The 24,488-nt window shown below is 38.4% G+C and overlaps 1 protein-coding gene across 3 annotated transcripts in view; it reads right to left on the bottom strand.

Annotated features, from left to right (window-relative positions):
• ATF7IP (activating transcription factor 7 interacting protein) overlaps positions 1 to 24,488 on the bottom strand; it is a 112,212-nt gene that overhangs the window by 49,610 nt on the left and 38,114 nt on the right. For all 3 annotated transcript variants that reach the window (XM_010565846.1, XM_010565847.1, XM_010565848.1), the window contains exon 2: positions 4,842 to 5,899. In XM_010565846.1, coding sequence (XP_010564148.1) covers positions 4,842 to 5,892 — 1,051 coding nt within the window. In that variant the 5' untranslated portion in view covers positions 5,893 to 5,899. The remainder of the gene's footprint in view (positions 1 to 4,841; positions 5,900 to 24,488) is intronic.

Genomic DNA, 24,488 nt, shown 5'->3' with positions numbered 1-24,488 from the left:
GAGGGAGCTAGGCTTGTTCAGTATGGAGAAGACAAATCTTAATGAGGACTTAAAAAACAGCTTTTCAATACCTGTAAGGTGGCTTTTGAGAAGATGGAGCCAGACTCATTGTAAAGGTACATAGCAAAGAATAAGAGACAACACGTGTAAGCAGAAACAAGAGATTCCAACTGATAGAAAGAAAAACATTTCCATCATGAAGAGAGTCATAGAATCATAGAATCATTTAGGTTGGAAGAGACCTTTAAGATCATCGAGTCCAACCATCAATCATGCCCACTAAACCATGTCCTGAAGTACCCCGTCCACTTGCTTTTTGAACACCTCCAGGGATGGTGAGTCCACTACTACCTTGGGCAGCCTGTTCCAATGCCTGACAACCCTTTCAGTAAAGAAATTTTTCCTAATATCCAATCTAAACCTCCCCTGCTGCAACTCGAGGCCATTTCCTCTCGTCCTATCTCCAGCCACCTGACAGAAGGGACCAGCACCCACCTCACTACAACCCCCTTTCAGGTAGTTGTAAAGAGCTATAAGGTCTTCCCTCAGCCTCCTTTTCTCCAGACTAAACAGCCCCAGCTCCCTCAGCCGCTCCTCATAAGACTTATGCTCCAGGCCCCTCACCAACTCGGTTGCCCTTGTCCAGACTTGTTCCAGCAACTCAACATCTTTCCTGTAGCGAGGGGCCCAAAACTGAACACAGTACTCGAGGTGCGTCCTCACCAGTGCCGAGTACAGGGGAACAACCACCTCCCTGCTTGTGCTGGCCACATTATTTCTGATACAGGTTAGGATGCCGTTGGCCGCCTTGGCCACCTGGGCACACTGCTGGCTCATATTCAGCCGGCTGTCGACCAGCACCCCCAGGTCTTCATCTGCTGGGCAGCTTTCCAGCCGCTCTTCCCCAAGCCTGTAGCGCCGCATGGGGTGGTTGTGACCCAAGTGCAGGATCTGGCACTTGGCCTTGGTGAACTTCATACGACTGGCCTCGGCCCATTGATCCAGCCTGTCCAGATCCCTCTGTAGAGCCTTCCTACCCTTGAGCAGATCAACCCTCCCTCCCAACTTGGTGTCATCTGCAAACTTATTGAGGGTGCACTCGATCCCCTCATCCAGATCATTAATAAAGATATTAAACAGAGCTGGCCCCACTACTGAGCCCTGGGGAACACCACTTGTGACCCGCGTCATTGGAACAGGTTACCCAGAGAGGTCATCCAGTCTCCATCAGTGGAAGTTTTCAAGATCTAACTGGATAAAGTTCTGAGCTACCTTGTCTAATCTCACAGCTGACCCTACTTTGAGCAGGAGACTGGACTAGAGACCTCTTGAGGTCCCTCCCAACCCGAACTACTCTATTATTTGGTCACAACTCTCCTGCCTATTATAAAATAAAATAAAAAATTATCAAGTGATTCAAACACAAAGCATAATATTCTCTTCTTTAATTATTTATTACCACATTTTTAGTTGAAAAAAAAAATCAATAAAGAACTTAAAGATTACCACTGACGAATCCAACATCCATTAATCGGTCCTCCAAAGCCTGTTGGACAGAAGTGTGCCTGACTTCTCATTTGCAAAATCCAGTGGATCAATGATGCAGCAGTTCTGTCTTTGTCTGCTACATTAAAGAAACCTCTTTCCACCATATGTGCAGCTCCTGTTTGCAGATAGTATAGACCTTCTTAATCTTCTATTGGATGAACAAAACTTAGGTTCTTTTAAGCCTTCCAGTAAAAAGTTTGTTTCCTAAATGCTGAAATATTTTTTTCAGCAACTCTCTGAAAGCCTTCCATTATCCCTTTTTGAAATAAAAACCAGAAACAGAAATATTATTACAGAAAAGTGGTTTCATCAGTGCCATTTAAGTGTAACTTATTTTCCTATTTGCGAATTCAAGAATTTTGACAGCTAGTTCTACCACAACACAGGAACAAAAGTTCATGTTTAGTTGTTTATCTGCCATTCCATGCTCTGAAGTTCTCCTCAAACATTACATTCTAGAAGACAAGCTGTATCCTTTTAAATGTTAACTGCACTCTTAATTCTTAAAGGGTTGTACTTGGGTGTGGTGCTTGACTTCAGTCTCCCTTAACAAAGATCAGTAACAAGTAAATTCTCTTTCAAACTATCTCTGGACAGCATGAAATGCCATTGCTGTAGAGAAGCCTAGAATCAAGGTGTCTAGAATGCACTCAAAGTGCTAGCAATTCTGAGGAAGACAGACTTCAGATTTGCTTTGGTAGACATACTCACCTGGTCAAACTTGAGACTATCCAGATTAGGTAAGAGAAAGAACATAGCAACAGCTGCACTAGGTAAAACCAACAGTTCACCTAATCCAGGATCCTATCTACAACAGTTCCATGTCAACAGTAGATGATCAAGTAGGGAAGAATGTAAGGAGGAGAAAAAGAACATAGTTACACAGTCCCAGAAAACTTCCTCAGCTTTCTGAAAAATTGCTTGTTTACTTACCCAAAGATCTTCCGTCACAAAAATCCTGAGTGCCAACGTAGCCTTTGTATTTACTAATTCTACTTCAGAAAAAGATTCTATTAATCTGCCCATTTGAAGAAAGTCTTCTAGTACCATTCTTTACATCATTGTTTAGCCATGCTGGTTTTCATCTGGGCTTTTTGAAAACTGTACTTTTTCCATTAAGCAGCTTGCACCTGTGCCTCCAATATAGCATCTTCAAATGATCTCCACACCATCTCCAAAGATTTAATTCTCACAGACTCTTTCCAAAAGTTAACCTTTATCTTCTAAGATAACTCTTGTCTTCTTATACAATTGTTTCCTGCCCCTGCAACCTCTCTGCTATTAGCTTTGTTACTGAAAAAATGAAATTGGCAAAAAGACTGCAAGATTTTTGTATTAATACCATGTTAAATTTAGTACAAAATAGGTCCCCAAAAGATTTGCTTGAAATATTTCACAGAAGGTACTATTCAGAAAAATTTAAACTCCCTTCTCTGCAACTTGATGGGCAAGCTTTATGAAGCTTAGAATGCAGAAATTAACAAATCACTGCTGGTTAAGGACAGAACACACTTCAGAGTGGCCAGTTTTCATTTCATTAACAGTCTCAGTTACAGCCATGCAACTGTAAAAGTCATAAACTATTATAGCCAATAAATAAAACAACTAGTCAACAGAATTCGTCCTGTCACCAAAACTGAAAATCTGAAAAAAATATTGCTGGATACAATCATTTTAGACTTCTGCAAACTGTAGTCCAATATTTAATATTCACTTCTGCCTTTTTGCTCCAGAGCAAAAACTCCTCTGTGACCACAATGTGTTTTCTCATTGGGTAAGATGACGAAAAAAAAAAAAAAAAAAGCAACCCTGATATCTTAATTTCATTCATCTCAAATGAAAGAACCCTTAAACTGCACCAAGAACAAGGATCATCAATTTATTTGTAATGTACACTTTATAAAAGGGACTTGTAACACACTACAGCTTTGACACAAGTACACACAATGTTCCTTCTCCCTGCAGCTTCCATCTCCAAATAGTTTCTGGAAGAATTTAATTGCACAACAATGGTATCACTTTTGCAATCTCAGTGCAACACCTAACACCTAAATAGGATCCTTAGAAGAAACTACGGAATCTACCTTTTCTCTGTTTAACTGGCATAAATTTTAAAGGTAAATACCAGAAAAGAAGGAAAAGTCTGAAACATGGCTGAAGAGACATACTCTTATCTCCCTCTCTCTAGTTGTTTAGAGACTGAAGACTCAGAATGCCATCACACATTAGCGAAAGACACTGTTTCATCATTAGTGAAACAAGAGTTGAGAAACTATGGTTACTAACTTGCCAGACGCTGAAAGACACCTGAAGCTTGTTTAATCTATGGAATTCCTACTCAGTCAAGCATGTTTAAACACATTTGCATTACCACTGTTGTCATTTCATAAAAAGCTATGCGAAGTGGGGGGGAAGAAAAAAGCCACCCCAAGATCATTTGAAACAACAGCTTTCTTAATTGCAGATAGAAAAGCAGTGTCAACTTATCTGTAATTTATTCATCTGTTTTATTTTCAGAAGTGCAACTGTATGACAATAAGTGCCCTATGTAAAAAACAAACAAACAAAATGCTTACAAAACTGTATGACAATAATAGACTATAGGGGACATCCAATTCAGTTTAACATAAAAAAAATTCTTCTGCTAACTACAAGAAGAGACTGAAGTACCAGCTTACTGCAATCAATGCTTTCAAATGTTAATCAGTTGCCACAGTCACCAGATAAAAGGTCAATAAAACCCACTATGAGTTAAATATATGGTTTTCATGCTATATAGCTTTTATACATTACTTGCATTTTTTCATGAAACCTTTCCAATACTGTCTTTTGGTGAAAAAAAGAAATTTGAAAAAAAATGGGAATTGTGGCATACCTGGATTACCAGCATGTTTTTATTCTTATTATTTATTTGCACATTAAAGAAAGTTGAGATCCTTTCTTCCCCTCAAGAACAGAAAATGAACACGTTTCTCTTCTCACAAATCTTTCTATTTCATGTCTGGCAATTACTCATCTTCCCTCTTCTTCCACCTACCATACCACCCCAGTGTGCAAAAAGTATGAGAAAAAAAACCCAAACCAAACTAGATCTTGAAGATGACAGGTTTTTGGTGTTACCTTCATTTTTTTTCCAGGCCTCAAATTCCATCCTTGAGAACTGTAAGACTATGTAACACAGAATTGGTGGGTAAGACTGCCTTTTTGATTTAGAAAGATCACAAGTGTGTCATTCTAAGAAATGAACAAAATCCCAGACTTGAATCAAAACTACCCGTTTATAAAATTCTTACCTGGAAGACTTGACTTGTTTGGTAGTATTATTTCAGCACGTTCCTCCTTCTCATCACAAGCATCCTCTTCATCAGACAGTACTAAGAAAGCTTCTTTTGGCAGACTTTCACTGCTTTCCTGCTTGGATGGTGAACCCAAACAGTTGTCTATCTTCTCTTCTAAGTCTGGGACTGTGTCATCCACTGGAAGCAGAGAACTTTTAGAAAAACAGCTCAGTTCGTCTTCAGCAGGGGCTAGTTTTTCCAAAATTGGAATAATTTCATCTGTTTCCATAGAGTCAGTATTGTCCAAGATACTTCCACTTGGCTCATCTATTGTCTTCTGAACAGTGGTTTCTGAAAGACCTGCAGGGATGCCTTGTTTGTCCTTTGGTTCTTGGTCAGCTTCCATACTGCTAGAGATGGCTTCTTCTCCAACAGCTTCTTCAACAGTTCCTTCCTCAGTCCTTTTTGCCTCACCAGATGAATCGGAATTAATAGTTAAGTCATTTGCTTCTCCCTTCTCTTCAGAAGAGTCACTGATACCACAAATTGATTTACTTTCACCTTCTAATGGGATGTCACTCTCTCTTTGGTCCAAATGATCTTTTGTATTATTTTCTTCATGGAAGTTATCTTTATTGCTACAAAGCACTCCATTTTCAGCCTCGCAAGCTAAAGCAGTATCAGTATCTTTATCTTGTGCAGGAGTAACATCCTCTGGAGACAGCGTTAGTTTGGGTTCTATGTCATTGACTATGTTCCCTGCCCTACTTTCAGGGCTTTTTGCTTCACTAATTTCATCAGAAGCTGTTCTTCCTTCTTCAGAGTTAACACACAAGTCCACTAGGCCATTAACTTCCCTCTTGTCCTCCATACAGTCTGTATTGCCTAAAGGGGAATTTAAATCAGAATCTCCATTCTCATGCTTTCCATTTAACAGTTTAACTTCAGTTGTCTTCAACAGCTCCTCTTTAACCTTATAGACAGCTTCAAGTTGTTGTCGATCACTTACTCTCATGGTTTTTCGTGCTTTAAAGACCTTTTTCTGAGGTTCATCTGTGCTATCCATCTTGACCCTTAAAAAAAAAAAAATCAGAAAGAATTGTGAAGATAACAATTTATTATCATCATATGACAATGTTCCTAAGAAAGACTGTAGCATTTAGCACATTTTAAAAGCAAACCGGTTTAACTGCATCTACAAAAACAAACACCTGACAAACACACTTAAATTTTGTTTGTCCTCAGAAAAAGTGAATACAAGTTTCTATGTATGCGGCACAAACACATGTATGTAAAGATCACTGAGATCACACTATAACATTATGTAGTAATATTCTGACCACACATTTTAGACCAGTCGTCTCCTAGTATTATGACAGCAAAGCCACACAATGAGGTTTTCTAGCTAGAAACAGATATTGTATAAGAGTCAGCAGCCTCTCTTCTTATAAAAAGTAAGAAATATTCTTGGTCTACCAGTTTACATTTATCTTTCCAAAACTATGTAATTTCACGAGTTTCAAATAGAATTAACGACTGGGGTAAATGACAAGATTTTCATATCAAGTAACTTTTAAGAAAACTTCAATACATTGAAAGAATTTCTGAATGTGTTAAGGTACTTTTTTTCTTCTGTAGAGACAAAATAGACATTCAGCCTCCATATTTATACAATGGTTAAGTGAACTTGGGTTTTTAGAGCACTTTCATTCAATCTCCAATAATATTTTACTAAGACCATTTGTGCTCATAAAAACTACAGGTCTTGTAGCTCCTTTTAGAAAAACATCCTTTTTCAAGGAAAACTCATGGGTTTGCCCTCCATATAATTTTATTCATTCCATCAACCCATGCAAATATTAAGAAAAATAAGAACATTAATATATTAAAAAAATTTAAGAAAAATAACGTTCAAAAATCTACTTTATCAAATCAATAGAGTTAAATCAAGCATAGAGCAAGCATTACCTAGGAAGTTAAAATAATTTTGTTGAAATACAACAAAATCTTATTTCATTTGCTTCCATTAAACAAAACAAAATTCAGAGTTTCTTGTTTTAGAACCCAGTTTTGAAGGATCAGATATTATATAACTATATTATTCAGAAGCAGAAAGCGGTTACGGAACTTGTTATATCCTAAATGAAACTCAGCAACTAAGATCTTGAATCAGCTGATGCTAACCAATTTAACTCTACCGAAGCTACTACACCACCAGAAATTACTCCTGTCTAGGATATGGCTCTTCTTAAGTTTCTCAAAACATGCGAAAATTCACTTGGGTAACAGTACTTAAAAGATAATACAGCAAGTAGAAAAAGAGAAAGAAAATAAATCAGGCAGTTATCTCTATACGAATTTTATTTTATTTTTTCCACAAGCACCAGATAAATGAGTGTTCGTACCATTGATAAAGCATAAGTATTAGACGAAGAATGCCTTTTAAGTATTTAGTACAGTTCATTTTGCATCTTCCCCCAATCCACTTCCATTCACAGAGCTGAGAAATTCATTAATAAAATGCATTTTGTCTTTTCAGGTGAGGGTATACTTTTTTAAATTATTTTTTGATTAAAAAAAAGCAGGACTACCGCCAACCCTAGCTCAGATCAGCGACGGTTTTATACAACCAAGTCGTAAAATTCACAAAACAGGGATTCCACAGCCTGTAAGTAACAGTTTGGCTACACCCTCTTTGTAACTAACCTTGCCTACAAGTTTTATTTAGGCAGCCATAAGATAGCCTTTTAGCCTTCTCTTCAGCACATTAAAGTTGTAAAGCTCACTCAGCATCTCATCATAGTTCATGTACTTTAGGCTTCTATAACTTTGTTAATCCTCTGCTGGATCCTTCCTAGTTTACTTGGAAGAGTTTGTTGATTAATTACTTAACATTTATGCATTACCCAACTACAGTATTCTATGGTAAGACGTGAATATATATTCTAAGCTACAATATGAATTCAACTATCAAGACAAACTCTAAACCTTACACTCGCGTCATACTGTACTTTGCAATTATAAGGCTTCTTTTATGCTTAGTTAACATGACCTGACAAAAATATGAGCAAAATAGAAAGCAATATGATTTTAAAAAATCCCTGGTTTGCATTTCCTATTAACATAACGTTGAGAATCCTTTCCACTTTATTTCAGTTCTTTTCTGCATGACAACCTAGAATCCTTGTATTTGAGTAACTGATGGTGCTCAAACAACACTTCGATTCACACCACAGGAACAGATGAACAAATCTTCACAAAAGCTTGTATCAGCTATAGACTCTCAGTAATAATCATTAAGACATGATTTTTGCCAGTCTGAACTAGATTTTCTGAACGGGATTGCCTATTACTGCATTGCCACTAGTGGGAGCAAAGTAACACCTACAGAAACACTGATCTGAAACATCAGTTTACTTGTTTTTAGAAAAAGTTCTCATCACATAACCATTTCCAGTCAGATGAAATATGAACTGCCGGTGAGCTGTTTATGTCTCTCCAGAGCTGCCTACATGCTAAATACGGTATCTTCATATTCCTCCAGAAGAGGATACATTTAACACAGTAATTCTAGTCCTGAAGTTAAGAGAAGCATATCAAAACCTCTAGTATTTCAGAAGTGCGCGAGCAGTTTTTGAAGGCACATCCCTTCTTTCTTCCCAAGAACTTAGAATGTAAAGCGCATTTTTTCATATCACTATAAAACCATATATCAGGCTGTCACGTAATAGTTATCATCATCATACTCACATTCCACGCATATAATCCCCTACAACCAGCATGCATACTCTTACAGATGTATATTTCGTATTGGATATTTGGAAAAAATTATCCCATTTGGGGGAAAAAAAAAAAAAAAAAAAAAGAAAAGAAAATTCCAGGCTTGACTAACTTTGAACAATTCCAAGAGCTCCTAACAGGTGACCAGATAGTGAGAGTCTTCTGTTAAAGTAGTACAAGGATACAGGGCCTTTATATAAAAACTAAGACAAGTAGTTTGACCTCCTGGACTACAACGGCTTCTTTTATAAGCACTACCCAGAATTTAAAAGTCCTTATATTACAAAATTCACAATCCTACTTTTCCTATGACCAAAAGATATACAAACAGGTTAATAAAATGTTCACAACTTAAAATCAAATTCATAAGTGCGTCACTTGAGTAATCATAAAATATAACTTCAAAAAAATTAATATTTTCTGCTCTAGCTTCTTTAAGCATCTAAGCAGTCTTTCACTCATATTTTTAACATGAAATAAAATACAATAAATACAGAGTAAAATGAAGGGCACGTCCTCTTTACATTTACCAAGAACAGCAGTCTAAAAAAAAAAAAAAAAAACCAACAACCAAAACCCAAACATCAGAATACCTTTATATTGATGCTTCCTTACTTTTTTCTTAAAAAAACACTAAATGAATAAGCTTGAATTTCCAATATATTTCAAAATAATGTTTACTTTGTATCTTAGGATATTATGCAAAATCTAGTTTAAAAACAAAGCTCTAATACAGTTCTACTGTGAACCGGTACGAAAAAAAGGCTTCTCATAAAATTCCATTGTTAGATGGTTAACTCGTGCATATTTTCAGCTTAATCCCACAATCTTTTGCAACCAAAGAATATGCAATAAAAGCTACCGTGACAAAATTATAAGCATAGATGAGATTAAAAGATGAACGCTAAACACCAGGTAACAGCTAAATATCATGTATCACTGCAGACCAGCCTTAAAGCATCTCCAGCCATACCCACAAGGGAGCACACTGCAGCCAAGTAACAGATTTCATGCGAGAGCCGAGTAAAAGAAGAAACAAATAAATCGGTAACCAGTCCAGACAGGTTTGGCCATGCCAGTGCAAGCCAATCAGCAGCCATCTGATAAATACTGCCTTCCAGTCTTTCAAAGGGGTAAAGAGGTTGCTCTTCAGAGAGCAACTCCAGAGCAGGTTACATGAATTCAGTCTTGCAAAAAATAAAACATTTAAAACGAGTAGCGTTCTAAATGAATGTATGTTCGTAGTCTTCCTTTATACTTAAAAATTAACACAAAGTTTAGCTATGTTTGCTAAGCACTTCCCTCATCTGATGCTCAGGTATTTTCAGATTTTACTCATCGCGTGACCAAGTGACAAGAAGGGAACGAGTGGCCGAGGCACCGAGCCAATGATTTCAAAGAAAGGTGTTTGTATGATGCAGCACAAGATGACTCCTGCATGTAGAGCTAGGTGTGTAAGGGTTAAATGCCGTAAATAAGGTAGTAGGTTTTGGTTCCCTTTTTTGTTTTGAATTTTTTAAACACAATAATCAATTCTGAAACACCAATACACACAAACATTGTGTATATTTGTTTAGATAGCATTTATGAAAATTTCCTTTTTAAACTTGAAAGTCGTATATACTTCACCATCACAGACACAAACACACCATTAGGCATCTCCCTCCAGTAATATCTGGAGATTTCTTTCTCACAACCAAATGTGTGCTACATGGCAAAACCAAAACATGGCAGTGCAGCTAGAAATAGGGAAAGGATTCCTCTCTCAGCCATTAAAAAGTTTTCCCTCTATTTCCCTTTCTTAATTATTATTACTCTATAAGATCGCAGCTCTAAAGCAACAAAGGAAGGTATTAGCTTAGCTGCTGTGGATTAGCCTATAATCGCGTGCTCACATGAACAGCCCCAAGAGCTGCTTGAAACGTCAGCCAATCAGCAAGCAGCTGCCTGAATCCTGCCTGGTAACAGGCAGCAGACAAAGAGAAGGTCATGGAAACAAGGGGGGGCGGGGGGGAAGCTGGAATCTAAACAATAGTGCACAGTGTGGTTTGCATAATATCACCGATCTAGAACAGCATTGGCACAGGGTTCCTGGAGTGCACCCAGTGCTAGCCAAAAGCACCACAACCATAAATATTTGCCAAAGCACGAGAACTACATGGAGGAAGTAAAGCCTTTGATCAAGAAAATCAGTGCTCAAATATGCAAGTCTACTTAAAATATATCAAAGTCAAATCAAAGAAAGCAAGGCAGCAAATGGCCAGGAGTATTTTGTTCTAGATGGAGAGTCCCAGACAATGGAAGTGGTGAAGAGAACCTACCTTTGACGTAGCGGTTCATAAAAAGCAGTTTTCAGTTGAAATCCTCTATAGCAATGTTGATATAAATTGTCAGAAATTTAAAAACTATTTTCAAAAAAGAAAAAAAATACCTATTTATGATCTACTCTTACAGAACATGTGCTGAAATAGCGCGCCAATAGTTTGTTTTTCTACCACTAATACAAGTCTATTTATCTGACAATGCAAGATACATGCCACCAGCTTACTGAGATCCACGCACAAATAGTATGTAATAAACAAAACAGAGGACGTGTAAGTGCAAACAATATTCCTTCTAGCACACCACAGCTGATTTGAGTTTTGCTCCCTTTTATGCTAAAATTACGCTAGTGTTGGCTGAACACAGTGAAAGCAGAACGTGCCCTTTTCTTAACAAAAAATTACATCCCCATCCTGCCCTATTTCACCTAGCTCACATACAGCAAAACAAGGTCCACCGTAATTAAAACCATCTTTAGCCTATTTCCCCGCCTCCCCCGTGTTCCACATCCAGCACTGGGGTTCGCGGTTTAAGAAACAAGCGGCGTTCTCCCCCGCAGCAGAGCCCTGTAATTTGCCCAGCGCACCCGAGGGGGAGCCCGCCGCCGCCCCCGCCCCACGGGACGCGCCCGCCCGCGGCCCTCGCCTCGGCACGGCGGGGGAACGGACTCGAGCCCCTGTCCGATTGGCTGGAAGGAGCAGCTGCACGGCAGCCAATCAGAGCGCAGCTCCTTAAATTCCACCCAGCAACAAACCTACGCGAGGCGGCCGGCAAGCAGTCGGCCAGGGCATGACCCGGGAGGAGCAGCCCACGGCGCAAGCGAGCGGGGTTTTCCAAGAACGAAGAGAAAGTTGAGGGTTTTCACAGTTTGAGACCCGGAGCTGCACAAAAGCGCTAACCCATGCGTGTGGCGCACTGGGGGCACGCAGCCGCAATGAAGATTCGGTGCTTAATGTGCAGGAGCATTTTTGGGCTATTTTGAGACTACTGGATTTCTGTGATGTTAAATGCCGAATCGAAAAAACTGCTGAGATCCGACTTGGCTTCACGTAGGGCTGCTGGCGACCTTTCCCTTCGTTAAATACCATGCGGTGCCCGTGCTCTTCTAGTGTCCCAATAGAAGCATCAAAATCGGTGGTTTTTCACAGGCGCGATATGACTTCTGCCTTGAAAGTGGAGGCCATTCTCCCTCACCCTTGCAAGCTGCCTTTTGAAGAACCAGTTCAGTAAAATATTAAGTCCACATGTGTATCTATGCCTAAGCAAAACACCCAAATGGATGGTTATGGGCTTGGTAAACCAGAGTAAATTCACAGTATGGTTTCAAACAGGTTGTATGGTCTTGTGTACTGTACTCGATTGACAACTTCACATACAAACTTGAACTACACTCTCATCACTTTGGTGTCACAGTCAATTAAGCAGTTGTCCTGTGTCTTCTCGACCTCCAGAAGATAATACTGCCTTTGACTTTGGCTCATGAACCTGTTTCTCATACTAAATTAGTGATTTTAGAGCTCCTTTCCCATGAGGCTGCCATGCCTCATGGGAAAAATGGATTCCTCATGGGAAAAAAGGACTATCAGGCCCATTTACACAACTAAGATCTTTCATCTGCTGGTGGCTTTGCAGAATTGTCCTTACATGGTTCATCAGTTTATGCCTTGATAACTACTACACATAAAATATATGCTTTTGACGATGGAAGAATGGAAAACAAGCAAGACACTTTCCTGGACAACTTTTAATTAAAAGACATACTCCAGTTAGCCTTATACAAGCAGCTCAAGTGCCTTCGAAACACCCGTTCTTTAGCACGTAAAGCTTAAGCTCCTTCTCCAAGAAGAGTTTTGTCTTTTTCTTGTAAACTAAATTTTAACAGCCATTTAGGTCATTAAAACAGTAAAACCACCTGAGTGGAACTCAGCCAGAGCAACAGTGGTAGATACTGTGTTTTCTTACTTCCTACAAGTATTAGAGATTTCAACTTTTATCAACAACTCAAAACATAAGCTTTCAATTCAGCTGTGAGATCTCCAAACACTAAACAAGTACTTCTGTTTGAGATATTTTTAACAGCAGAATTCAGGTTTTTTACAGATTTATTTTTTTAGCACAAGCTAAAGCACTAAGGGTATGTTCCTTTCTGCAAAAAATGCATTTAATTAAGTTTTATATGAAAGTTCAATTTGTGCATTATAAGACACATTTGTGGAATGGTTTTATTATACACAGTTTAAATGTTATACTGAAGTTCCATCTTTGGCACAGGATTAACAGTTACCACTATCCATAAATATGAGGAGGAGCTAGTAATTCCATAGAAGTGGACACTAACTGCCAGAACACCTCTACAATTAAAAATGTATCCAACTTCCGATATTCCAAACTTAAAACCTTAACAATCTAAATTAATTGTTCACGTACATGCAGGCTAAAAAAATGAGAAACTCTGTGAAAAAAATCTTAAAAAAAAGAGGCAAGATGTTCTGTTCATGTTTAGGCTTTTCTATGCACGATAAAATACAGTATTTTTTCCTTTTATAGGTGAAATTTCAAGTGAAAATGCAACCAGCTATAGCTGTGAGAAGGTGTTACTAACGTATGCAGAACTGCATGGGTTTAAAGCAGATCTCTTTACAAGTCTTCTGTTAGATAAAATACAGAGTAACACTAGTCTAATGAAAACATTGATATATTTACCCTTAACATTCGGTGAAGTATTTTCTAAACTAGTTCACCCATTACATATGCAAGTAAGGGCAGTGATGTAACCTAGGCTTTCAACCACTTGCAACTTGGCAACATCAGACTTCAGGGGTGAGCTGTCTGACGCTAACCGTGGTCCCCTGAGGTCACTTCTCAAACACCAGAAGTGAAAAGAAAACTTGCAACAAAAAAGGTGACACTACATTAAAATGCTATTGTTTGTCATGCAGACACGTGCCTGTTAGAAGTTTTTTGCAAATGTTAGATTTTCTCAGTAGCAAAAAAAGCAACGATTTAAAATGGAACTAAAATAGCAGTTGACTAGTTCACTGTGGGAACCTGCTGGTTTTGTAAAGTATCATCAGTATTTCCTCTAGGGAAGATACCCTTTCCCAGGAGGGGCAGCCCACCTGCGGCCCCTCTGGCTTGTTCCGTGCTCAGACCAGTGCTTCCACAAAGTCACTGCCCAACTCCCACCCAGCGCATCACCTCGGACTGGTGCAGGCAGGTCTTCGGCATGTGAAGGAAGCAGCCCTTTCATGATTTCGTTTAATTGAAGCCCAGAAGGGATTTTTCATAATCTTTAGGTTGAGGGGCAGGAAGGCTATTCGCCTGTTTTCCACATGAAATGATGAATTTTCGTTCTGTAGGTGTCGGAGGCAGGCCAGCAGGGAGCCCCTGCAGCCATCTTGCCCCCTCCCCAGCTCCCGGGCCAGCCGAGCCGAACCTCCCCCGCCTGAGGGCCCGGTACTGCGGGAAATTTGCATACCCGCTCGGGATTGGCTGCGGGAGAGGTGGTTTGCATAAGCCAATCCGCAACCGGCAGGCGGAGCCGCCGCAGGGGCCTGAGCAAATCTGCCCGGCAACCAGCTAAAAATAGACCGGGCGGCCTGGCGCGCCACCGAGACGGGGCGCGACAGAGCGCCCCCCCGACGGTGACGCGGCGCCCGTAGGAGAACGCGCCGTGCGGGGCCTCCTCCGCCCGGCCCGTGCACCCGCGGCGCCGCCGGCGCCACCGCGGAGGGGAGGTGCAGCGGGACAGCCACCCTGCGAACAGGAGGAACGAAGGGACACCCAACCTTCGGGTTCTGTGCCAAAACTGGAGGCGTTACCTGGGGGTCTGGCATGCTTAACTCTCTCAGGTTTTTGTGTCTTTTTTTCTTTAACAGGAAAAAAATTTTCTGAAGTCATTCTCTTTTCAAATCAAAACACAAACTATTATGATCTGCACATTTTCTTCTTTCTCGCCTTCGTTTCTAAACAAGCAGAACAGAAACCATCTTTCTTACTCTCTTCAATATCCCACGTCCGTTTTGGTGACATGAAAATGGAGTCATCCACAACAGATGTCATCCAATTCAACATGGTCTCTTACACCTGAAGCGACAGACTTCTTTTTGGCTCCTGAGTTACCCCTCGGCAAGACACACCTCACCAGTGACACACCTGTACAATTCGTGCACTCGGACTAAAGGCAGTGTGGGATCTGGAAAGGCAAGCAGGCTGAACCAAGACAAGAAACTCCATGAACAGATAAGGCATCTTGAGAATAAAAATTAAATACATAATGGGGTAATTAAAGCACAAACGATTATGTAAATACGTGTTCTATTATGAGTAACTTCAGCAATGACCTACATGTACAGCATTTTACCATTTTCAGCCTACAAAACAGGTATCATCTACACAAGTTTCATTTTCAGTACTAACGAAATGACAGCGTAAACTCTTCTGACTGCAGCAGAAGCAAGTAAAAGAGGTTTCCGCACTTTTCTATCCACCACATCTGTCCCCGGGTTTCTGTTCCATGGAACTGGTTAAAGGCAGGTCAAAGCCAACATAGTGAGATGGGTGAGAACAGCACCCAATACACACAGGACATGTATGGCTGCCTAATCCAGGTCTTTGGCAGCCTGAAAAGCACCATCTGATGCGTAAGGTATACATAAGCACCTCTGGTATGTAAAAATGTATTTTCCACAAGGCCGTTGCAATTATATAAGGAGGGGAGGAAGAAAGGCGGCCAATGCAGATGGTCACAGAGTGACCACTGGCAACAGTTGATAGCTTTTGAATGACTCAACAGAATCACAGAAATTAACCAGAAATCCCAACAGAAAGGTTAAAGTGAAGGAAGAAAAATATCTGAATATATGAAAACTTCAAAATAACATTAGAAGGACCCCACCCCCCAAACCAAAAACCACAAAAAGAGTTTGTGGTAAAAGCTACAATTTACCAAACCTTTACTACCCCTACCTACTGTCAAAACTATTTGTCACAAGCATCCTTCTTTAAGGGAAGGTAGCTTACTCCATAGATGTTAGTTAGCTACTGCTAATAAAATTTTACTAGCAACTGTGCCCCCACTGCCCACCAGACAGTTATTCATTGATCGGAGGCTAAATGTTTTCCAAAAGAAACTAATGTTGGGGAAGGACGGGAACTCAAAAACAAACTTACCAATCTAATAGTCCATTGATTACTAGATACAAGATAAAAATTTAAAAAGCGTGTTTTCAGTGCTGGTAACCCACTGTATTAATACACTAAGAACGGTAATACAGGTAATTCATGTTTTTACAACAATAAGCAGTCACTCCCTAATAAATTTCTATGGCAGTCAATTTCTTATTGTACCAAGCATACAACAGAATAAGATTTATTTACCCTAGTAAAAGTGTACAGTGGCAGATTAAATTGTCTTGGGTCAATGGGAAGACAATTATTTTTTTGTATTTGCTGCTAGGAGAAGATTTGCCACATGTCTCAAAGTTGTAAAGACTTAAGAAAAATTACCCGAGGTGTTACCCAAACTGCACTTTAAACTCAAACGCGTAAGCAACCAGAACATAGATGATTCTTCAACTTAAGCATGCTTAGAACAAGCTCTGCAGACAGATTGCCAGACTGGAATTAATTCTTTGCTAAACTGACCAAGGAACAGGAAACAGAAAGCAGACAAACACAAGGTGTTTTTTTAATGTAGTTCCAATCATGAAAATAAATGTTAAAAACAATAGAACTAGTTTTGAAATAGGTTTTGATGACAAAAAGTAACTGAAATAATATAGATTCTTGCTGTAGTCTTCCTTTCTAGAACCTTTAGCATACCCCTCTTTTCTCACTATACTTGCTGCATCATCAGTAGACTTATGATCTCACTATACTCTATTTGCCTGAGTTGTTTTGAGACCAAATGCAACATCTTAGATTTAATTCTTACTGTATAAGAGTCTCTCTTTTCTCACTAGTATCTTCTTGCCATGCTTTTAAAATTAAATGCAATTAGGTATAAATTTTGAAATAATGTCACACTATTTCTAAGTGGCACAGTTGTATTTATCTGTATCAGCAGCACCTTAAACAAGCAGCAAAGCACGATATGCCTTATTGATTTCTGAGGTGCTGACTTACACCTAATACCAATACACTCATGTCAATTCAGTTATATACTTGGAAACAAACGTACTTGAACCAGAGGAATGTCCTGAAAGTAATCACTAAGTTGATGGGAAAATCCTTTTGTACTTGGCTCTTAAAAAAAATAAAAAAAAAAAATGAAAAAAATTAAAAAGTTATTCTTCCTATCAATGTTTTTGAATGAACATTAGTAACAAAACTGCATCCACTCCACATAAAGTGTGTTGATACTACATTATACAGTACACAGTCACATTTGTGTATGAAGGATAAAATAAACCGAGAATATGACGCAAGCACTGGTGGGGTTGCAAGTGAATTCAGATCAGGGACCTCAGGCACGTTAAAGTTAACTTTTTAGTTTAACCTAGCAAATACAAAACAACCCAGCAAGTTAAAAAAAAAAAAAAAAAAACCCCTACACCTCAGCCCAGGTCAGCTGTCTGATGCTGTTAACCATGCGGGTGCTTTTAACACTTAAGCCAGCACAAGATGGGCAGAAGGGGTAACAGAGAACAGCTTCAAGACTAGTGTATTGCATACCAGCCTTTCAATACCAACTTACATTACCTGTACAACTACAGCACTGAGCTAGACCAGGGAGCTTAACCTCCAGATACATATTTAGTAGGATCAGTGCTTTGTTAAACTCAGCTCCTTGAACTAGCTGACAAAACAATCACAGGAACACCAGGGCTGCTGCACCAGAACATGCAACAGAACAGCCTTTGGTTTTCCAGGTGGGCATGTATGAGTCAAGGACTTGCTGTAACGGACAGCCAGACCTTCCAGAGGTTGACAAAGCACTACAGGCGTCCCATAAAGTCAGCTTCATCTGGTTATTCAGGCTTTTTAGGGACAGGGCAAGGAGGCTATTCCCACAATGAAATATATTTGATACCTTCAAGTATATGTCATCTTAATTATTTTTAAATGCTCATAACTTCTCTGACATAAAAGCAATAGGTGCAATAATATTTACATATATAATAATATGTAGTTATTTCTTGAAAGCTTCACAAATAAAGTGCTGTAAAGAAGCAGATTAAAGATCTAATTTAACTCCTGGTTTTGGACTGTACTAGATTATACAGTGGTGGAAGGACTCTGAAACACACATTTCTTTTGGACAGAGTATTAAGAAGAAAGGGAGACAGAATTTGCCTCTGCTCTATGGACAATACCAAGTTCCTAATGTGACGTTTTATTTAAATACTTCCAGACTTATGTACTCAATTACAGATAACAAATGTTGATTATACTTAGTATTATGAATTAAATACCATGAATAATAGTACAGAAAATATGGAAATCCATACTACCCCATCGTTTTAAAAACATTTCAGTGAACATCCTGCAGTACGTGCAAACATTTTATTCTCTATTTTAAAAAGAAAAAAATTATTCGTGGTGGCTCATATAAATATATACACATACTAAGTTTTTTTGCCAACTGACCTAATGGTAATCAAGTAAGTTTAGTATTACTAAACATTACTTTGGTGCTTTAAATTGTACGACAAACTTTATACCGTAACATTCTCAAGTTTTCCTGCTCACAGGAAGCCAGTTACATGCATTTCAGCTGTAGAAATTTCCTGTGGAAATTCTCTACTCACTAATCTATTTGGATTATCCATTAATTTAGTGACTTGGTCTCTATTTTAAATATACCAGAAAAATGAATTAAAGAAGAGTATAACTCACAGCTGGTTTGGATGGCTCTACTTAATATTCAGCTATCCCAAACAAACACAAAGTGTCACCATCACAAAGTTGAGTATTGCATCAACTAAAAAGGTCACACTGCTGAGAAAAATCCATGTATAGTGTGCCAGAGTATCCTTAAGGGAATATAACTATTGAAGATTGAAATGGCTTAGCCTAAAACTAATTACATCTTACGTAAACATGATTTGAAAAATTCATGTGTCTGCATTTGATAATCAAAGAGAATAATTATTTGTGACAAGGACAGACAGGGAGAAGTAACCCCTGAAGGGGTCACAGATTATCCCAAAACTCGTAAGAAAATTTCTAATCTTTAGCAGAAGTTAACAGTATCGAAGCATTTCTCCCCTTCCCCACCCCCCATAATTTTTGGTACAAAGACAGAAAACTGATTTCCCTGGCCCTATTCTTTCCTGAAAATAAAATAAAAAACCAAAACAAAACAAAGCTTGAGAAACCATATTAGGAAAAAAATAAACAGAACAAACCCCCCCAAACGCTAGTTCTGCTTGGCATATACCAAACAATTGGAGTTTTTGCTCATCTAAACCTCTTCACTAAGTATTAAAGACAGCTTACAAGTAATCATTTGTGGTTTTTAATTACATAGTACAGTATGACTTCACAGTAAATACAAATAATAAATGTACCTTCCTGTGCAGCTTATCAGAATTTAGTATCTGGGGATTACAATAACTTGTAGAGATTGTAACTTCCAAGATAATTTGAAAATACACACAACAACAAAGACTCTAATCTAAGCAAACTATAATGTAGCTGTACTAAGTTGCCAAAAGTCACCTACAAATACAGTAATTCAAATTTGATGCACTTTTCCTGTCTCAGGGGAACTAGTATCCAATGACCAATCCGATCATCTGGGGGGACACACTTCAAACAATAACACACAGAAGTAGAGAAGTTTGGAGCACAGCATTCCAAATACACCTACTGGGGAACTAGTTTGGATTAGATGACTCTCTCCTTTTGCTGGTTACCAGCAGTCACAGCTGTCTTCAACCCAGATATCAAATACTGATCTTGAACAAGGTATGCAGAAATTCTGGCACACTTATAATACTGAAATAATGTCCCATAAATATTCTAGATATGATCATTCTGATCTCAACTGATTGCATTCACTCCTTGAATCTCTAAGGAAGAATTTCAAACACTGCAGTACCAAATCTGAAACCAGGCACAGACAATAAATTGTGCATGAATTCAACAGCAATTCAAAAATGCTGTTAAACAGATGAAAATAAATTCTAATATATAAAAAAGCCAATAAAATTTCCCTCCAACAACAATTTTAAACAAAGTTTGTTTACCCTGTTTATCTTTCCTGTCCTTACACACACTTCATTGAGACCAAATGTTTTCCAGACTTAAGATCACTGGAGAAAGAAAAACACGTAGTTCATGCAAGGGAAGTGGAAACATGATAGGGAGAAGGACAGAAAGAGAGACAGAGAGGAGATAGGAATCTTAATTCTAACTGCATTATGAAAAAATTTAATTATGACCGGAGTGAGCAAGTAGTCAAATTTACTTTTATTATGCTTGGTACTTTATGACTCCTTTGCTAAGAAAGACTTGGCTTATTCCTCTACTGAATGCATATATCTTGCACATATTTTACTGATGGAGAACTGAGCCATAGAAAAAGAATGCTAACTGGCTTACTCAAGATCAGACAAAAAGCCAACCACAACAACAAGAACCCCCCCGCACCACCATTTGCAACTCTCTAGTCTCTCCTACCGTAATTTCATTTATGCCTTGTCTTGATTAAAAATAACAGTAAAACACCAGTAAACTAGTTACTTTCCAAACTCAGTTTGTAAGATCAGGTCTTGCATTAGATTATTCTAAAGAAAACTGCTGTTCTCTGAAAAAAATAAGAGTGACATCTACCCTTTTTTGCCCACATTTATTTACATTTGTAGCCTATTACCACAACCACTTAAGCCTGTGTTTTGAATCTGCACAGTACTCTAAGGTGCTTTGACAAATACAATGAAACTAGGAAGATATTTTATTTGATACAGTTAATGCAAAAAGGACACACAGCAAAGACTGCATTTGGCAACACTCCTGTGCCATTTCTTGATTTGTAAACATCTTGTAGCTGCATATAATAGAAGCCTAAGATGAACAAAATGTTTTCAGAATATTTTACCTTGGCGGGGGGGAGGGGGCAAGGGTAAACTCCTAGGCCTCTAGCACTTAAGCTTTTTTGGAGCCTAGTTCCTAGGCTATCCTACAATTATTGAAGGTTCCTAGTTATTCTACATTACAATTGGTAACATTAACGAACTACTTAGGTTTGCTTTTATTAGCAGCTCTTTCAGAAAGATCAAGCTGATAGCCCACCACTGAGAACAAAAAAACCCCCAGTATACTACACGTGAAAATACAGAAAGATCAACAGTGATGATCATTAGTATCTTTCTGAACACATTTCTCAGTGAGTGAAACCTGTAGTAGAAATAACCTGAAGAACTGATGTCTCTTTTTCCATGATATGCCTGGATAGCTAAACTGAGTCTTCTGTCCCTCAAATAAATTAGTATTTCAGCTGTGCTAAACATAATTGAAGTAACCTGTGCAAGTGCCACCAATGCACAGATTTAATTTTCACTATTGGACAGCATCCTCTCTGGATAGGTCAGTACTAACTGGTTCTAAAGAGAAGCAGTACAAAGATGAGCATAGCGACTCCAAAAGATGCAATGTAAGCATTTACACTTCTATTCTCTGGAACCATCCAGAACAAAAAGGCAAAATGAAAAAGCTTTATTTCCATTGATACCATTGCAGGCTACCTTAAAAATGTGGTTATGTGCAAGAAAAAACAATAAGCAGGCAGAAAAAACATATATGCACACAAAATCAGGAAGTCTTTTCTACATATTTTCACATTAAAAAATAAAACTATGAAAACAGGAGATTGTTCCAGTTCTGCATAACTTATTCTTGCCAATACAGGCTTTGGAATTCTCCCAGAAAAGACAAGAAAGCATCTCCTCTGGCTTGTCCAAAGTTATACATGTGCCAACTGATGAGCTGACTGTTACTAAACAGAAACTATTGTATAAAAGCCCCGCCTCTACCTCAGTAGGAACACCAACTTGAGATTCCTCCTACTTCTATCCAACTAACAATTTTCATAAATCTTGTAGGAACCAACTTCAAGGTTTCTATAACTTTGAAGTTTGGCTGAAATCCGTTGGTGGGTAAAGAAGCATGAAAAGGAAGAACTTTTGTCTCAATATGAAAAAGATTTTTTTTTACAGTGAAAACAAGGATTCACTGGAACAATTTCCCAGGGATGTGGTAAAATCCCCATCACTGGATGCTTTCAAGGTAAGACCAGACAGGGTGCTACATAATCTCATCTAGGCTCCCTTTCCCAAGGAAGGTTAGGCCAAATGATCCTTCGAGGTCCCTTCCAACCTGGGCTATTCTATGAACTTAGCCATAAGACTGATTTTTATGACCAAAAGATCAGCATTAGCTGCCAGATATTAAAAAAAAAAAAAACATCTAAAATGGGACTTTTAAAGGTGGACAGATCACTAGTCCACCAGTCTTCTGAAGGAGTGTTACATCTTCAGCAACAGAGCAGTAACTGCAGAGTTGAAGAGGAACCTTTCAAGCTAAACAATCTTCTACCAATAAACTAAGCCATTAAAAAAAAAGTATTCCTCTGAATGTTATATACATACACACACATATAAAATGTATTTTATATACCTTATATATTTTGTATTTATATCAATATATATGGTTGGAGAAAATGTGATCAGCTGGCTTACAGTGAGAAAAGTCTAAAAGATGGTAATTAGATTGTGAACTTAAGGATCTAGTTTTATTTGCATAGGATTTTAAACACAATTCTTGTATATGGAAGCTGAAAAATACATACAAACAGTATAAGATCAGACTGAAATAAGCAGAAGTGAATTCCAAGTACTTAACTTCCCTTTCTTTGGTCAACCAATACGATTAGAGCTTCATTTTGCATCTTCTTCTTGAATTCATTTTTTGACTGTTTACTATTCTGACATGGTGAGATAAACCATTCCTTCAGTAAATGCTGGTGATAAAAATATAGAGAAATATACTTGAAGACGCTGCAAGGAATATCAATTTTAACAGGATCTTACAAAACTCTTCAGATGCAAATAAAGACAGTGGATTTAATACTTAAGGGTGAAGCAGAAGTAATGAAAAAAAGAAGATAGGCATCAGAATTTGTATTTATGAATACCCTACATTACAAAATCATTGTTTTAAGGGCAAGGTATGCTGCAAGGCTTAAAGATCCCATTTTAGAAGGGGAAGGTTATTTTCAGAAGTCCAGACTAGGGGACACCGAGCAACTGACAGAGACTTTAAAGCACCTGTCAAAAACACAGCACTTCTTTGGGTGTCTTTTTTTTTTTTTTTTTTTTTTTTTTTTTAAATTCAAATAATTCAAGTGAAAACATCAGGATAAACTTAAAGTGCAAAGCGATGGAATGCATTTTTGATTCAGAACCTCACATCTACAAAACTTGTTGGTTAAAATGAGTACTGTTAGAATTTCCACAAATTTAGACTGTGCTTTCACACATAGGTTTCAACCTTCACATCCCATTTATTCATCTTAGTCTTCCACCTGCAAAATTTCATTTCAGAAGAACATTCAAAACAGTTCACAAGTTGCATAACTAGGAAGCTAGATTTCAAAATATATTTGCACTAGGAAATCTTTAAGTGAAGGAAAGAAAAAATGGAGCTGCTGCCAGTAGGGTTTGCAGAAGTTCTCTAAGAATGCACAATACAGTGAATAAATGCACAGCAGGGAGCATTGTAAGGCACAGAGGATATTGGGGCGGACATAACAAGAAAAAAATAATTGAAAGCAATTTATCCCCAGATACAATGAAATATTTTTTTCTCCCAGTTCTGCTACTATAGACTAGGCACAACTAAACCAGTATAATCCTGCCTCAAATTCTGAAGACAAGTCAAGGAGCAGAAATACAAGAGCTTATTGGTACTACAATACAAAATATAATACCAAAATATCTGTTAGAAAGTGTTGTTTACCACTAGGAAAACATCAACTTGCAAAATCAGTTTTATTGCCAGTTGTTGTTTCCCATCCCTGACAAAGGTAGTTTGAAGATTCACCAGAACAAGGAAGAAATCATTATTAAATTTCATGAGGAAAATTAGCTTCTTTAGACATCCTTCTTCAGACAGGCTCACTTTACAGCAGCAGTGCTGCTGTAAACACTCACTGTATTCATCTGTGGCCACCAGAGACTACCACAGTTGCTAAGCAACATCTCTTAGTTTCATCTCCATTTTGACATTTGCCATTTGGGAGTATTCATTGGAACCTAATGGTCTTTTAATAATCTCCATCTTGTTCCTCTTCTTTTCCAAAGACCTGTAATGCACTGATTGCATAACATCAGATACCAAATGAAAAAGTGAGCTTTTCACAACTGTTTTATGAAATGCAATCAAGTAGATTTTACAGGGACCAATGAGTGCTTTTTCTTTATGTATGGGAATCTGCCTATACAATCCTGTTTTGGTGATCCTCTCCCATAAAGACTTCTTTCCCCAAGTCTGCACACTAAGCCATCAAAAATCGGGGGGGGGGGGGGGGGGGGGGGGGGAGAGGGGAGTGAGAGG

The sequence above is a fragment of the Haliaeetus leucocephalus genome, unplaced genomic scaffold (assembly GCF_000737465.1).
Source record: "Haliaeetus leucocephalus isolate CR32 unplaced genomic scaffold, Haliaeetus_leucocephalus-4.0 Scaffold196, whole genome shotgun sequence".
In the NCBI taxonomy this organism is placed as follows: Eukaryota; Metazoa; Chordata; class Aves; order Accipitriformes; family Accipitridae; genus Haliaeetus; species Haliaeetus leucocephalus.
Note: the sequence above shows the minus strand (reverse complement) of the source record. Positions and strands in the feature narration are given on the sequence as shown.